The 16,289-nt window shown below is 34.0% G+C and overlaps 2 protein-coding genes across 2 annotated transcripts; both read right to left on the bottom strand.

Annotated features, from left to right (window-relative positions):
- Positions 1–2,694: 2,694 nt before the first annotated feature.
- LOC108194520 (uncharacterized) lies at positions 2,695–5,136 on the bottom strand. Its single transcript, XM_017361481.2, has one exon. It carries the CDS (start codon positions 5,134–5,136, stop codon positions 2,695–2,697), a length of 2,442 nt encoding a protein of 813 aa, XP_017216970.1.
- A 2,915-nt stretch (positions 5,137–8,051) lies between these two features.
- Positions 8,052–8,847, bottom strand: LOC108195618 (thaumatin-like protein 1). Its single transcript, XM_017362599.2, has 2 exons — positions 8,796–8,847; positions 8,052–8,701 (listed from the first exon to the last, which is right to left on the bottom strand). Exons 1-2 carry the CDS (start codon positions 8,845–8,847, stop codon positions 8,052–8,054), a joined length of 702 nt encoding a protein of 233 aa, XP_017218088.1.
- Between the last annotated feature and the right edge of the window lie 7,442 nt (positions 8,848–16,289).

The raw sequence follows: 16,289 nt of genomic DNA, 5'->3' as shown, positions 1-16,289 counted from the left end.
GCAAACATTATATCAGGTCTACTTGCTGTAAGATAGAGTAGTGAGCCTACCATACCCCTATACTTTGAGATGTCAACTTGTTTTTCCTTAGTGTTCAACTCAAGTTTAGTGGCAGTGGCCATGGGAGTTTTTGCAACAGAACAATTCACTAAGTCAAACTTTTTGAGAAGATCAAAAATATATCTAGTTTGACTAATGAATATGCCTTCACTGACTTGTTTGACTTGCAAACCAAGAAAGTAGGTCAACTCTCCCATCATACTCATTTCATACTTACTTTGCATAAGCTTGGCAAACTTTTTGCAAAGTTTTTCATCTGTAGACCCAAATATAATATCATCTACATAAATTTGGACAAGTATACTAGAACCATTAACATTTCTATAAAAGAGAGTTTTATCAACAGTACCTCTAGTGAAGTGATTCTCAAGAAGAAACTGTGATAATGTGTCATACCAGGCTCTAGGTGCTTGCTTCAATCCATAGAGTGCCTTGAGTAACAGATAGACAAAATCTGGAAAATTGGGATCTTCAAATCCAGGTGGTTGACACACATAGACTTCTTCCTCCAATTCACCATTCAAGAATGCACTTTTCACATCCATTTGGTAGACTTTGAAATTGGCATGAGCTGCATAGGCTAGGAAGATTCTTATTGCTTCCAATCTTGCAACTGGGGCAAATGTTTCATCAAAATCAATTCCCTCTTCTTGACTATAGCCTTTAGCAACCAACCTTGCTTTGTTCCTTGTAATTATGCCATTTTCATCTACTTTGTTTTTGAACACCCATTTTGTACCTACAATAGTTCTGTCCTTAGGTTTGGGTACCAGCTTCCAGACTTTATTTCTTTCGAATTGATTTAGCTCTTCTTGCATAGCTAATATCCAATCTGCATCCTGAAGTGCCTCTTCAATTTTTCTAGGCTCTTCTTGTGACAAGAAACTAGCATGAAGACATTCTTCCAAAGTTGCACTTCTTGTTTTAACACCTGCAGTTGCATCTCCAATTATATTTTCTGGTGGATGATCTCTAGTCCACTTGATTTGTGGGGGGAGATTTCTTCTGGATGAACTGGCTTCATTATGAGAATTTTGATCATGATTATGATCTTGAGAAGCTCCCCCTGTCATGGTGAACCTAGAAATTCTTGAGGAATTAGCAGTTGATGAATTATCAGTTGTCTCAAAGCTCTCATTTGCAGCCCTATCAATACTACCAACTGATATGGTATTACCAGTTGGTTGATTGTTATCAACTGATAAATTGTGCCCATCAACTGCTGTAGATCTGGAGTTGTTTTCATCATCACTATCATCTTGAATTACATATGGAACTTCATTTTCAAATTGGAGATTATCATGAAAGCCTTCATCCTCAAGACCAGTAATCTTCTTATCATCAAACATAACATGGACAGATTCCATAACAATGTTTAGTCTGAGGTTGTAGACTCTATATGCTTTACCAACTGCATATCCAACAAATATACCTTCATCAGCCTTGGACTCAAATTTCCCTAGATTTTCACCTTGATTTCTGAGCACAAAACATTTGCATCCAAAGACATGAAGAAAGTTTAAAGTTGGTTTCTTTCCTTTATACAATTGATATGGTGTTAGACCTTGTGCTTGATTTACCACAGAAATATTCTGAGTGTAACAAGCTGTGTTAACAGCTTCAGCCCAAAAATATGTAGGTAACTTAGATTCATCAAGCATTGTTCTTGCAGCTTCTATGAGAGTTCTGTTCTTTCTTTCAACTACACCATTTTGTTGAGGAGTTCTTGGTGCAGAAAACTCATGTATAATTCCCTTATCTTCACAGAAGCTTCGCATTGTTGAATTCTTGAACTCAGTCCCATTGTCACTTCTAATTCTTGTTACCATGTAGGCTGAATTAACATTGTTTACTATCTTGATGTGATTGATGATGATCTCACTTGCTTCATCTTTAGAATGAAGAAAATATGTCCAAGAAAATCTAGAAAAATCATCAACAATCACAAGACAATACTTTTTCTTTGAGATTGACATAATGTTGACTGGTCCAAATAGATCCATGTGAAGAAGCTGCAGAGGTCTATCAATTGAGGATATAGACTTGGTTTTGAAGGAGGACTTTCTTTGCTTTCCAGCTTGACATGCATCACACAGACCATCCTTGAAAAATTCCATTTTGGGAAGTCCTCTAACCAAATCTTTCTTTACTAACTCATTCATAGATTTGAAATTTAAATGAGAGAGTTTCTTGTGCCACAGCCAGTTTTCATCTGTGCTTGCTTTACTAAATAAGCAAGTAACTTGATCTGCATTGGGAGAGCTGAAATCAGCTATGTACACATTTCCTTTTCTTTTTCCATGTAACACCACATTGTTGCTCCTTTTGTTAGAGACAACACAGGCTCCATCTGAGAACCAAACTTGATGTCCTCTATCACATAGTTGACTAACACTAAGAAGATTGTGCTTTAGACCTTCAACTAGTGACACATTATCAATGATGACATTCCCTTTTGAAATCAAGCCATATCCCTTAGTAAAACCTTTGCTGTCATCTCCAAAAGTTATACTTGGGCCAGCTCTCTCTTCAAACTTGCTTAACAGGGAGATATCTCCAGTCATGTGCCTTGAACAGCCACTGTCCACATACCAGAGATTTTTCTTTGCTCCCTGCAAAACAGCCATAATCAACTTAATTTGATTTAGGTACCCAAGCAGTCTTGGGTCCTTTCTTATTAGTATCTGCTTTAGGTTTAGAGACAGATTCCTCTTTAGGTTTAGTAGGAGTAGCATCCTTTTTCACCTTGGAGGATAGACCAGAGTTCTTGGGCTTGTCATCAACCACATTGTTCAAAGACATATTATTCATGTATGCAGCATTCATCATAGGCATTTGACATGTCATTTGAGGCATATGCATAGAAGGCATGGCAAATGCATTAAAGTATAGATTTGGTATGAATGGCATGCTTGCATATTGTGCAGATGAATTTTGAAACATGGGCATAAAAGGCATGGAAGCAGATTGCACAGGAATAGGCATGGTAGAATTAGACAATATAGATTTGCAGTTAGAAGCAAGATGATTTTCACTACCACATTTAGAACAAGTTTTTCTGACTGCATTCTTATCAGGAGTGTAATTATTCTTTTTGTTAATACCTACCTTACCATTTCTAGTGCTTTTCTTTTTAATGCTCTTATTCTCAACAGAATCTAATTTGTCTTTCAATTGCTTGTTAGACAAATGCCCTATGTTTACTTCCTTGACAGGCTTGTTAGAACTGGATTCCTCTTTTACAAAATTTTTATTAGTGGGCCCATATTGCTCATTGAGTTTATCCAGGCTATTCTTCTTTTTAGCCAATTTCTGACTTCTCAACTGATAATTCTCATCGGTTGATGAAGAGTTCTTCAACTGATGATCATTATCAGTTGATTGGTCAGCAGCAGAACCTTGATCTCCTTCTTTCTCTAGCTCTTCTTTAATGGAACTCCAATCACTTATACATTTCTCTTCAATAATCTTTGTAGCATGCATATTGGAGACCACATCTCTAGAATTCTTCCATCTAGCCATTATCTCTTGTTCTCTCTCTAGTTGCTTCTTAAAGATCTCTTTTTCTTTAAGAGCTACCACTAATTCATCTTTAGCAACCCTAGATTCTTTCTTAAAAGTTTCTAATTGAAGAAGCTCAGATTCTAGGAAGTTATTTCTCTCAGTCAAAAGTTCATTAGTCTTTTTAATTCTAAGACTCTCCTTTGTTAAAGACTTGAGGGAAGTTCTAAGATTGTAAATCTCATTAGACATATCATCAATAATTTGTTTACATTCAATCTTAGAAAGTTCAGATGTGTTAGTGGTAGATACCTGTCCATTATTTGATGTGGGAGATTCAGACTCATCTCCAAGGGCCATAAGAGCAAGATTGACCAGCTGCTCATCATCAGAATCATCTCCAGCTGCCCAATCTTTTTCCTCAGATATAAATGCCCTTCCTTTCTGGTTAAGAAGGTCAAAATATTTCTTCTTATAATCAGCATTCTCAGATGATGATTTTTCCTTCTCAGCCCTGGGCTTTCTACACTCACTTGAGAAATGACCAGCTAGTCCACAGTTAAAGCATTTGAATTTTGATCTGTCAACCAGATTTGAGGACCTTGGCTGATTGCTTTTTCTGAATGGCCTAGCAGATGAAGCATTTTTCTTGAACTTAAGTTTAGAAAATTTTCTAGCAAGAAAAGCCAAATGCTCATCAATGTCATTCAATTCCTCATCAGTAGAATCATCTTCATTCTCCATCACCATTTTGCTTTTGCCTTTGTGCCCTTCAGCTTTACCTTCACCAGATTTCTTGCTTGGTGTAATGTTAGCAGACACATTCTTGACAGGTTCATCTTTTTCATCACTCTTTTCAGCAACCAGAGCTACAGATTTTTCTTTCTTGGAACTTTTCTCCATTTCCTCATCTTGTTGTATCTCAAGCTCATAGGTTTTAAGAATACCATAGAGCTTGTCTAAAGAATACTCATTAAAATCATGAGCTTGCCTAAGAGCCACTGTCATTGGCTTCCAGTCCTTAGGCAAAGACCTCAAGAACTTGAGATTAGAATCTTTCACCAGATATACTCTTCCATAAAGCTTGAGTGCATTTAGCAATTTTTGAAATCTACTAAACACATCATTTAAGGATTCACCAGCTTTATAGTGAAAGTGTTCATATGTCTGTACAAACAACTGCATCTTGTTTTCTCTCACTTGCTCAGTTCCTTCACAGAGGGTTTGAATGGTATCCCATACATCTTTGGCAGTTGTGCAGTTTATGACATTATCAAACATGTCTGAGTCAACTCCATTGAAGAGAATATTCATGACTTTCTTATCCTTGTGCACTTCTTTTTCATCTTCCTCAGTGTATTCAGATACACTTTTAGGAACATAGGAATCAACCAGATCCTCTCCATTAGCCCTAACTTCAGTGCTGATCTTCATAGGAACATGAGGACCTTTTTCTATGCAGTTGATGTAACTGGTGTCAAAAGACAGAAGATGCATCCTCATTTTTACTTTCCAGTGAAAGTAGTGCTCTTTGTCCAGCATTGGAATCTTCACTCCTTCATCCTTCTTACCCATGATAAATTGCTTTTAAGATCTTTGAACTTCTTGTATGTTAGAAGCCTGGCTCTGATACCAATTGTTATTTCAGCAATATACAATGGTTAGATTGTAGAAGGGGGGGGGGGTTGAATACAATCTTTTCAAAATATTGTAAACTTTAAACACAGAAATGCATTCAAGTAGACAATATAGTCAAGAACAAGAAACTACAGCACATAAAGATTACAAAACAACAATCTTTAAAATTTCAGGTGGATTGTTTTGATCCACCTGAGAGTTTTTATATATTGAAGAATTTCCAAGACAAGCTTGGCTGCTTACAAGATTGAAGAGCTAACCTTTACAGATATCTTTCTTAGAGAGTTCTAAGTTGCTCTTCTAAATTCTTGTACAACTGATACTTGAAAATGATCTACACACATGGTTTATATATTTACCAACCGATAGATATTTTCTACTCTAGTCTAAACTAGCTTTCCATATAACTTTTCTGTCTAACATAAACAAGGAAACTATTGTCCTATACTAACAGTTCTTCATGCTAGCCGCGCCACCTTGTTTCATAGCCAGAAAAGGTATGCTGCACATTCTTCAATATATTTCTAGACATGCTGTCTAGCTTCTGTTATGCTGCAGGACTGTTCAACCCATGTGACTGCTGTACTTCTTTTTGACTAAGTGCCACCAACTGTTAATATTCTATTCACCAACCGGTAATGTCTGGTTAGCAGTTGACGCTTCATACTAGCAGTTGACAGTTCACTTCTTCATAGCAGTTGGAATACTATTCAGGATTAGCGGTTGATAGCTCTTCAAGATTAGCAGTTGCCAAATCTATTCCTTAGCAATTGATGGTTGATCTTGATAGCAGTTGGCAGTCTTTATTTAGCAATTGACAAACTGAATCATCAGTTGATCATCACTTCACTTGTGCAAATTACATGATTTAGAATATTTACAATTTACCATCCTATCTACACATCAGTTGATGAAACACCAAATTATCAGTTGCCATATTGACAAACCAACTGCTAATTTACAATAAAAAACAATCCTATTACAGCTCCACATCACCCGTTGATGGGATATCCAATCAACTGATACTTCATAAAAATGCCATCAGTTGATTGGCTACATTTACATTAAGTGACTTATCATCAAGAAAGACATATTCCTAACAGTATCATTTATAACCAATATTTAAAAATATCAGTTACATCAACTAATATTGGAGCAATAAATATCTCCGAAATATAAACTATTTTTTGTTGTGAAAAGTGAGCTTTTGCGATATTCGTTATTGTCCCAAAATTGATGCGAGTTCCATAGATCTCCCAATATCATATAAATCATTCTCACAAAAATAATAGAACCCCGTACCAAAACATAAGAAGACATACAAGAATATTAAGAGATACAATACTAAAAAAATTAACACAAACTAACAATCTTGATAACAAGGTACTCAATAAGATTTAATGAAAAAAAATCTAGATTTTATGCAAAACCATAAATGAAAGAGCGAAGAGGGGTAATCGGTAAGGTAAATGAAGATCTCGAAGGCGAAAAAGTGGCGGTTGGAACCCTAATCACGAGAGCTCACTCTCAAAACAACTTTTTTTTTCTTTTTAATGACCACTCGAGTTTTTTGTTGGGTCTGGATATTTTGATAATCTGAAAATAGAACTAATGATCAATTGAAAAAATTACAATAATAATATGAGAAAAAGTTTCAGATGTCACAAAACACATAAGTAATACCCAAAATAACAGAGTAGGGGAAAAATAACCCCAAATACTATTTATTAACATCAGATAATCTAGCGTTTTTAGTATTGAAAGAAAATACTAAATCGTTTAGCATTTTGTTTTTTTAACCTCGGCAAAGCGCTACATGTCAGCAAAACGCTATATCTTGTAGCGTTTTAGCGTTTTGCTCTTTTAATCCTAGCAAAATACTACATGAAATAACGTCTGGTTCTTTTAATCACAATAAAATGCTACATGAAATAGTGTGTTTTTCATTTAATCCTAAACCCCAACAAAAACTAGACGATGTAGCGTTTTATATTAATATCCAAAATATTATACGATGCAGCATTATTAAATGATACTCGGGCTAGTTTTTACGGATCGTGATTTGGATACATATTTTCTTTTCTTTTCTTTTTGTGTGTCTACGATTCTCAGTTTACATTTGTTCAAAATTTTTGAAATTCGCAATTTTAGGTCGAAGTCTAACGAAATCTTCTCGGTGTGATCTAAAATTCGGAATCCAACAAAAAACGGGTTAAATGGCGTTTTGATCACTCAACTGACCGGAACTTGCAATTGGGTCATCCAACTCAAAAAGCTGTCAGTCACATCATTATACTCTTAAAAATTTTCATTCAGGTCACTGGCCGTTACACTCCGTTAAAAGTTTGACGAAAAGCTGACTAAGCGTCGTGACTTGGCTTAAATAAATCCACCGTGGCATGTGCTGAAGTGGCATTTTGGTCACTCAACTGACTACAAACTTGCAATCGGGTCATCAAACTCAAAAACATTTCATTTAGGTCACTTATCATAATATCCGTTAAAAATTGAAAAAAGACAGAATTAAAAGCTATCATGCTGCACCTTTTTTTCTCTCATGAAAATTTCGAAACTTAATAACAACTGAAACAAATACACACACATAAAATCAATAGCTTCACCCACAAAAACTTAATCTTTGTTTATCTCTTATCGTTGTATATATCTTGAGGCCATTTTGGAAAACTTAATCGTTGTTTATATCCAAATCATATTACTAACTGAAAACGAAAACTTGTGCCCAGGATCTGTGGGCTGGTCTGCTGTAGGTTCAAACTAAAATATATTTGTCATTAATTTAAATTACATACATGTATCACATTATTTAAATTAGTATACAAACAACCGGGAGATCAAGGGCAGAAAGTGATCGCATAGTCAGGTCCAGTAGGACAAGTAAAGGTGCTAGACTTATCATCATACGCATAGCTATAAGCCTGTGGACACTTCCCCTTGAAGTACTTAGAGTAATCTGTCGGGGGACACGTGTCAGGCGTACCATGGTCACCAGTGCAACAATACTGCGGCTGATTGAACGCTACACAAGCACTCTTGCACCCGATTGTTGCGCCACTCTGATCCTTGACTGCTAGATCACCCGGGCAATCAGCGTTCACATCCACAGGGCAGCTTGTTTGCGGGCAGCCTCCCCCTGGAACCACATTAACAGGGAGGTTGAAGCCATCTACGAGGCTCACGTCGTAGAAGTCCTTCCCTCCGTCTCCGTTTAAGGTGAATTCGATTAGGGTGGCGGGTGGGGCTCCCCCGGACCCGCATTGGAGGTTGCCACAGTCCCCTGTGCTGCAGGATGTGCCTGCGTCGTTGCAGAAGGATCTGGCCCAGATTCTGCCTGACCAGGAGGCTTGCGCGTTGAGGGCGTTGGAAGTGTGGGAAGCTAGGGCGAAGCCTGAGGATGAGATGGCAGGTCCACTGCTGGTCAGTGTGGCCGGCCAGATGGTGTAGGGGCAGTTGTTTGTGATTGTGAATGTAGCTGTTTCGCCGCCTGATCATGATCAAGTAAATTATGTTAGAATACAATTATATGAAAATTAAAAGGCCTAATAGAAGTAAAAAATGTGAGTACAAATTAAACTTACCAAGGATTGATGAGGCGACGAAGGAAAGAGCAAGGAGAATTCCGAATGCCATGGTGATCTGCAGTTGTTATGTGATACCAATGTGTGTAACTATACCAGAGAAGAGCATAGATCAAGGGTTTATATATAGCTGTTGAGATAGATTAGTTAGTTTCATTATCTTATCCATGCATGCATGCAATTAAGGATATGCAAGTATAGATTTAGAGATCTAAGATCTTCCATTCAATGTGCAGATAAGTTGAAGAAATTTTCACATATTCATATCTTCATCTCTTGCTCAATGGAGACTGGAGTCTCTGGAGACTCCACTTATCTTTATTGTCTTGTGTCAAAATTAGTCATAAATTAGAGATAATAGTGTCAAAATTTGTTAAGCAGTAGTTATATGTAACTTGGTAAAGAGTTAAAGCTAATTTGATGTAAAATTCCATATTTTTTCAAGTAAGACTAATATGTTTGTTATCATAATTGATAGCATAGGAGTATATGCTAACTTAGTAAAGGGTGTGTGGGCATCAATAATCTATTAATCTGACTTGCTAGGTTCCCTTTGGATCTTCATTTAGCCTTTTCATGAATTGATGTCGAAGTTAATAATTTTCACCTAAATAAAAAATAATTATTAATGTGAGTCGGTGGACACACACTAAAAACACCCCTATTTTATAAATACATTAACAAAAAATATGAAATTTTTAGCTCAACAAGTTGAACAGGGTTTACAATTTTAAATACTTAACAATAAAAATATTATAATTTAGTCGGGACAAATCTTCGAGCTGATTGTGAAATATAAAAAATGAATTGAACAAATAATCGCTTAAGGCCTAGAATATTTAAAAAATTAACCTAAAAGGTATTATTATAACATCTCGATCAATACAAGTTACATCAATTAACCTTCATATAAGCATCATTATTGACCAATATTCAAAATTATCAATTACATAAACTGATATTGGAGCAACAAATGTCTCCAAAATATAAACTGTTTTTTATTGTGTAAGGTGAGCTCTTGCAATATTCATCATCGACCATCATCTCAAAATCGATTCGATGCGAGTTTATTGATCTCTCAATTTCATATAAATCATTAAAATTAACTGAAGCAAGTATCAAGACATACAAGAATATCAAGACAACACGGTGACATCCAAAACGATGACACAACTAACATCTTTGGTAACAAGATACTAATAAGATCTAACACAAAAAGATTACGTCTAGGTTTTATTCAAAACCAAATAAATAGAAAAAGAGACGGAAGAGTGAAGAAGGATAAATATTGGCAGGGGAAATGAAGATTTGGAAGGCGAAAAAGTGGTGGCTGAAACCCTAATTATGAGAATCGGCTCTCAAAAGAATTTTTTTCTTTTTAATGACCACTAGGGTGTTTTTTGTTGCGTCTGAACATTTAGATAATCTGAAAATAGAACTAATGATCAATTAAAAGAATTACAAAAACTAGTCTTATAATAGTATGAGAAAAGACCTCATATGTCACAAAACACATAAGTAATGTCCAAAATACATAGTTGATAAAAATGATCCAAATAGTTTTATTCAACACTGAATAATCAAAAAATTTTAGTTTTGGAAAGAAATAGTAGATCATGTAGCATTTTGTTATTTTAACCTCAGCAAAATGCGCATGAAGTAGCGTTCTATTTATTAACCCCGGAAAAACACTATATGAAATAGTGTTTTTATTCATTTAACCCCAACAAAAACGCTAAATGATGTAACCTTTTAGATCAATATACAAAACGCTACACGATGCAGCGTTAATAAATGATACTCGGGCTATTTTTACGGATCGTGATTTAAATACACATTTTCCGTATTTCTAGAATTCTCAATTTATATTATAGTTCAAAATTCTCAATATTCGCAATATTAAGGGGCCGGTTGGGGGAGGTTAAAATAAGTGTTTTTTTCCTAAAATAAAGAAGTGAAGTAGAAGCTATAAGCAAGTTAAGACTTATGAGTGATTAAAGTGTTTGGGAAAGAAACAGAAGTCATGAAACAAAAGATAGTATTCCCAGCTTTTTATAAGTGTTTCTTGACTTTTTATATAAATGGTACGAAATTGATGTGTAAAATAATATCTACCGCAAGTGCACGGTGCCTGTTGTAAACAGAAACTAGCAAGTACGGGTCGAATCCACAAGGAGACAAGTTTCAAGAATCTTAATCTGACTATTGCAAATTGTTTCACAAGACAAACGAATATTTAAGATATTTTTACTAACTAAATAATGCAATATAAAGATGATTTATATCAATTAACTAAAGTCTAGGACAATTCAGGTTCACCATGCTTACACCAAAACTAGCTATTCATATAATAATTCAACAAGTCATGTAATTAGAGCAATTGTTAATCTCTCTCAAGCATTAACACTCTCAGGAATCCATTGATGCTCTCGCACTCAATTTCAGTCCCGCTAATATTATGTGTGCCTCTAGTAAGTACATCTCTCGATCTTGTACTCCTATTTGCATACAATCAATCTATGATATTGGCCAATTACACAGATCAAACATCAAGACATATAGACTAGAATTACACATTACCCATTAAACCGTTAATGAAAATAAAGCATTATAATGGTGCAAACATGGCTCCCCTTCCGTCCTAGAATGAAACTACTCACACATAGTAGCGAAAGTAAAAGCAACAAGAATAGTGAAGAGAGCCATATAAAACTTAACAAATAAACAAGAGATGATCAAGAAATACCTCAAAGCTTCTATTAATGGAGAAAATAATGTCTAGAACAAAGTATGAAGAGAAGAGAAGAAAATCTAACCCTCTGTAAAGTAGCGTAAGTAACTAATGTCTATTCTAATGGTAATCTTCTAATAATAAAATCTGATCCTCTTTCTATAATAAAAGTCTTTCTAATATTTTAAATCAATATACAAAATAGACTCCAAAACCAACAAGGATTCTCTCTCAAAATTCGCTGCTTTCTTTTCTGCTCTGTTTTCGGGCTTTTTCAGTTGGACTTTGCTTACTGGACCACTTCTGAATTAAAGAAAATTCCAAGAGCTTCGCGTGGGCTGTAAGATCGTCCAAATCCGACATACAGAACTCAAGTTATGGCCCAAACAATGCAGAAATCGGGTAGAACCCAATAAATCCGAATTTTAATAGAAATTAGCTCCAAAATAGCTAATTTATCTCCAAATCCTTCTCAACTTAGAATTCCTTATTCCTTACAATAAAACATGAAAATATATTAAATAAATATCCAAATCAGTGCAAAATATAATTAAATATGAGAATAAAATCATATAGAATATATATAAAAATATATTCTATCAGAAATAAGTGCTTATAACTTATAAACTCAGAAGCAGGTTTTTAAGCCACAGTCAAACACCACCTAAATCCAAGTCCAACAAAATCTTCTCGATTTAATCTAAAAAAGTCGGAAACCAATAAAAAGGTGTAGGATCAGAATTTGATTTGCTACTATCACGGCTCGCAATTTTACGTGGTTAAACATGATTTTTTGAATAGGAGATCACACTGGAATAACAAGAGTATATCATAAAACAAACTCTAGTATGACTGTGGAAAGTGGAGAACATATGTTATTCCATAGAATTTGCTACAACTTGATATAACAAATGGCTTATCATAATCATATCCAAGTACAATCGAAGAATTATTTGCCTCTTTTATATTCAAAAATATTGTTTGAATTCGTGATACGCAGAAGCATCAACAATTAAAATGTGATCTTTTTCTGAAAGAAATAAAAGATGATTTTTGACTGACCATATCTCATAATTTCATACTCCCTCCGTCCCAATTTATTTGTCTTATTTGACTTTTTGTGGTTAAATTGACCTAATTTTGACTGAAATTTATATATAGAAAGTAAATAGAAAAAATTATGAAATATATATTATTATAATCTACGTCTATTCTACTTTAAAACTTATTTTTTCGATTTTAAAGATCATATAAGAATAATTACTAATTAGCAGTCAAAGTTTAGTCAATTTGACTATAAAAAGTCAAACAAGACAAATAAACTGGGACGGAAGGAGTAATATTGTTTCATCTATATTGTATGTAATATTTTTAAATTTATTGGTTTTCATATTTTGTAATACGTGCTTCTATAAAAGTGTTCTAAAAATAAGAATTGGACTTAATCGGTGAAGTCACGGAAGGAGAATTAATCAGAGATTAATGTTGTCAAGTAATTTTATGGGTATCGTTCACAGGGAAGGACTAAATCCAATATCAAGTCAAGTGTATTATTCCTTAAATCTAGAAGTGTAGAAGAATAATTGGGTGTTTTGTTACTAACTAAATTATACGACTAAGCAATTAAAATCTAAGATTTTAACGATGGAGAAAACAATCCAGGAACAGGGGTTCTTCAATTGGTTTCATGAATGTCTAATATATGTGATATCTTGTTCTCTCACTTTGCTTAAAACAATTCTTCTAATGCTTATATTGTTCTCTCCCAAGATACAATATACTGCCTACAACTATATCTTGAACGCCACTCCCATGATCAATCAAAATATAAGGCATAAACTATTGATACCCAAGAATTTATAGTTTCATAACTCGCATATTAATCTCCCGATTCAATAATTGAATTATGTCCATCATATCATGTACTAGAATTACAAATCTTCTCCCGAATCATTATAACTCCTATGAATACAATTAAAGGTTCATGACTCCTCTGGTTGTGTTAAGCGCTCAATGATAGATTAGCAAAAGCAAGAATAATCACAGCATTATCAGACAAACATATTAAACCAACGAATACTCCCCAATCCCCGGATTAGGGGATTAGTTACTCATAATTGAATAAGAAACTGTATATGTATGAGTAAACCAAACCATGAGTACAAGAGTCAAGATTAGAAGAATACAACTTTAAGAGTTCCTTAAAACACCGGATGAATCCCTTCAATCTTTTGCTCTATCTCCCTCTACAAGTGTTTCTCTCTTTCTCTCTCAATAAAAAATAATCTCCGGTCCATCTCTAATAATCAAAACCCTAATAATAATAGTGTTTTAATGGGCTCTTTGGAAAACAAATCTAATTTCCTAAAATAAATCGGATTCTGAAAAGAAATTCGTATGCAGACTTTCAGGCCTGATTACTGCTCCATTCGGATTTTGATATTTGGACCACTTGAGACTTGTAGAAAATTACAATATCTTCGCGTGGGCTGTTGAATCGCCCAAATCTGATGTCCGGAACTCAAGTTATGGCCCAAATAAGATTTGCTGCGCATGTAGCCCATAAAATCCGAATTTCCATCTAATTAAGCCTAAATAAGCTTGATTTAATCCAAATTTAGGAATATTTATTTTCCTGCCATTAAACACTTAAAATCAATTAGTAAAGCCATGATTATTTACAAAATACTAATATTATAGGAATAAAATCATATAAAAACATATATAAATATATGCTTTATCAATTAATTGGATTGATCGGGGAATAATCGTATGATTAATGAATAATCGGCTATTTAATCAATTCGGCGAGATCAAAACATTGATTAATCTGTGATTAATCACCAACTTTTAGAACAAAGCTTCTATTCCGTAAATTTAATTATGGCTTTTTCACATTTATGTATTTTGATTTTTATAATAATCATTTATCATTTAATTAATATTATTATAGTAAGAAGAATATTATCTAATCTCTAATATTTATCAAAAATGATATATGAAGTTAACAAGTAAGACCTATTTGCTTTTGCTTTATAAAACCAACTTTTTAGTACATATAAATGGGTTCCAAAACAATTTACCTGGGCTTTTACAGTGAAAGTGGTCTAACCGCAAGTCAGCATGGGCCTGATTCGTGATGTGAAGGGTGTAGACTGATCCAATTAGTTGGTCAGACCGTGTGGTCAGGGGTGTCCGACTCGGGCAGGTTTTACTTTTTATCATTGTTGACAAGTACTACCTCCGTCCCTATTTACTTGTCACTTTGACTTTTTGCACGTAACTTAAGGTGATTAAAAAACATAATTCCGCTTATTGTTTTTAAAATTTTCTTTTTCTGAATTAAAATTTATAGTTTATATTTTAATTCAGAAAAAGAAAATTGTAAAAATAATGAGCGGAACTATGTTTTTTAATCACCTTAAGTTACGTGCAAAAAGTCAAAGTGACAAGTAAATAGGGACGGAGGGAGTATTTTAAAGTGTATGAAAAAATAATTTTATAATTTATTTTCTAATTATTTTGAATATAACAAATTATATATGTACATACAAATCTATATTCAATATAATTCGTAAAAAAAAAAACTTTAGAGGTAATTGCATATCGCACTCCTTAACTATCGTTCAAAAACGATATTGTACCCATACTTTAAGAAACTCAACTCGCACCCCTTATCTTTAGTGTTCAAGCCGAGATGCACCCTCTGCCGTTAACTTCCGTTAAGTCTGTGCACTTCGTTAAGTCACTGTAATTGCAATTCGGACCCCTTAACTTATGTTCAAAAACGATATTGTACCCATATTTTTGGAAATTCGAATCGCACCACCTATCTTTATATCTCAGGAACGATACGCACACCCTCCGTTGAATTTCGTTAGCTTCCGTTAAAATACTCTTCCATCTCAATTTACAAGTCTCTTTTGCTTTTTGAGGGGTCAAATTGACTAATTTTTGACCAACGATTTGAAAATATGTATTTATTATGTTAGAAAATAAAAAGTTACATATTAATATAGACTAGATTTAATTTTTGATGATATTTTTTTAAATTTTTTTGATCAATTTTTCCAAACAAAATAATTAAAATTTATATATCTTAATCAATAAAACTAGTACAAATGAAGATAATGAAACTTCATTATCTTAAAATAAAGATAATGAAACTTCAGTACAAATGATACAACCTGTAAAGCAATTCAATAAAACTAGCAAATACAAAATTTAGTATTAGAAAGAAAACAGAGCAACTGAACAATTTCCACTCAACACGATACATTAAGTGCAATAATCTAGGATATATTATAAAGCTTTACGCAGAGCTAGATTGACATTGACATGAACACAGGTGAGACTAACTGAATAAGATTAAGGCTTTAATTTCAGTAGAAAAATATGAAAACTTAACAGGAGCTTCTAATATGAGCTTATTGGATCAAATGCAGAACGACAATGGCATGGAGAAAAGCACAAAAATTGTACTAAGATCTAACACTGTCCTACTTCTTGAAACAAGCTGAAGAGTACTTTCATGACTATCCAGCTCTTTTCGTCTCATCCAAGGGTTAACAAATAGCTCAAACTATTCCACTCATATGATACTGATAAAAAATGTAGAGCTAAATCTTTATAACAAATACCAAAAAAAAAATGTTCTTAAACTGAAAACAATTTATATCTAGCCTTCAGAACTACTGAGAGCTTCTATAACTTTTAGGACATTCAAAAGCTTGGCCAGATTATAATCCACCCCAGCTTCTAAT

This window comes from Daucus carota, chromosome 7 (assembly GCF_001625215.2).
Source record: "Daucus carota subsp. sativus chromosome 7, DH1 v3.0, whole genome shotgun sequence".
NCBI lineage: Eukaryota > Viridiplantae > Streptophyta > Magnoliopsida > Apiales > Apiaceae > Daucus > Daucus carota.
The sequence above is the reverse complement of the archived record's forward strand: the minus strand, read 5'-3'. Positions and strand labels throughout refer to the sequence as shown.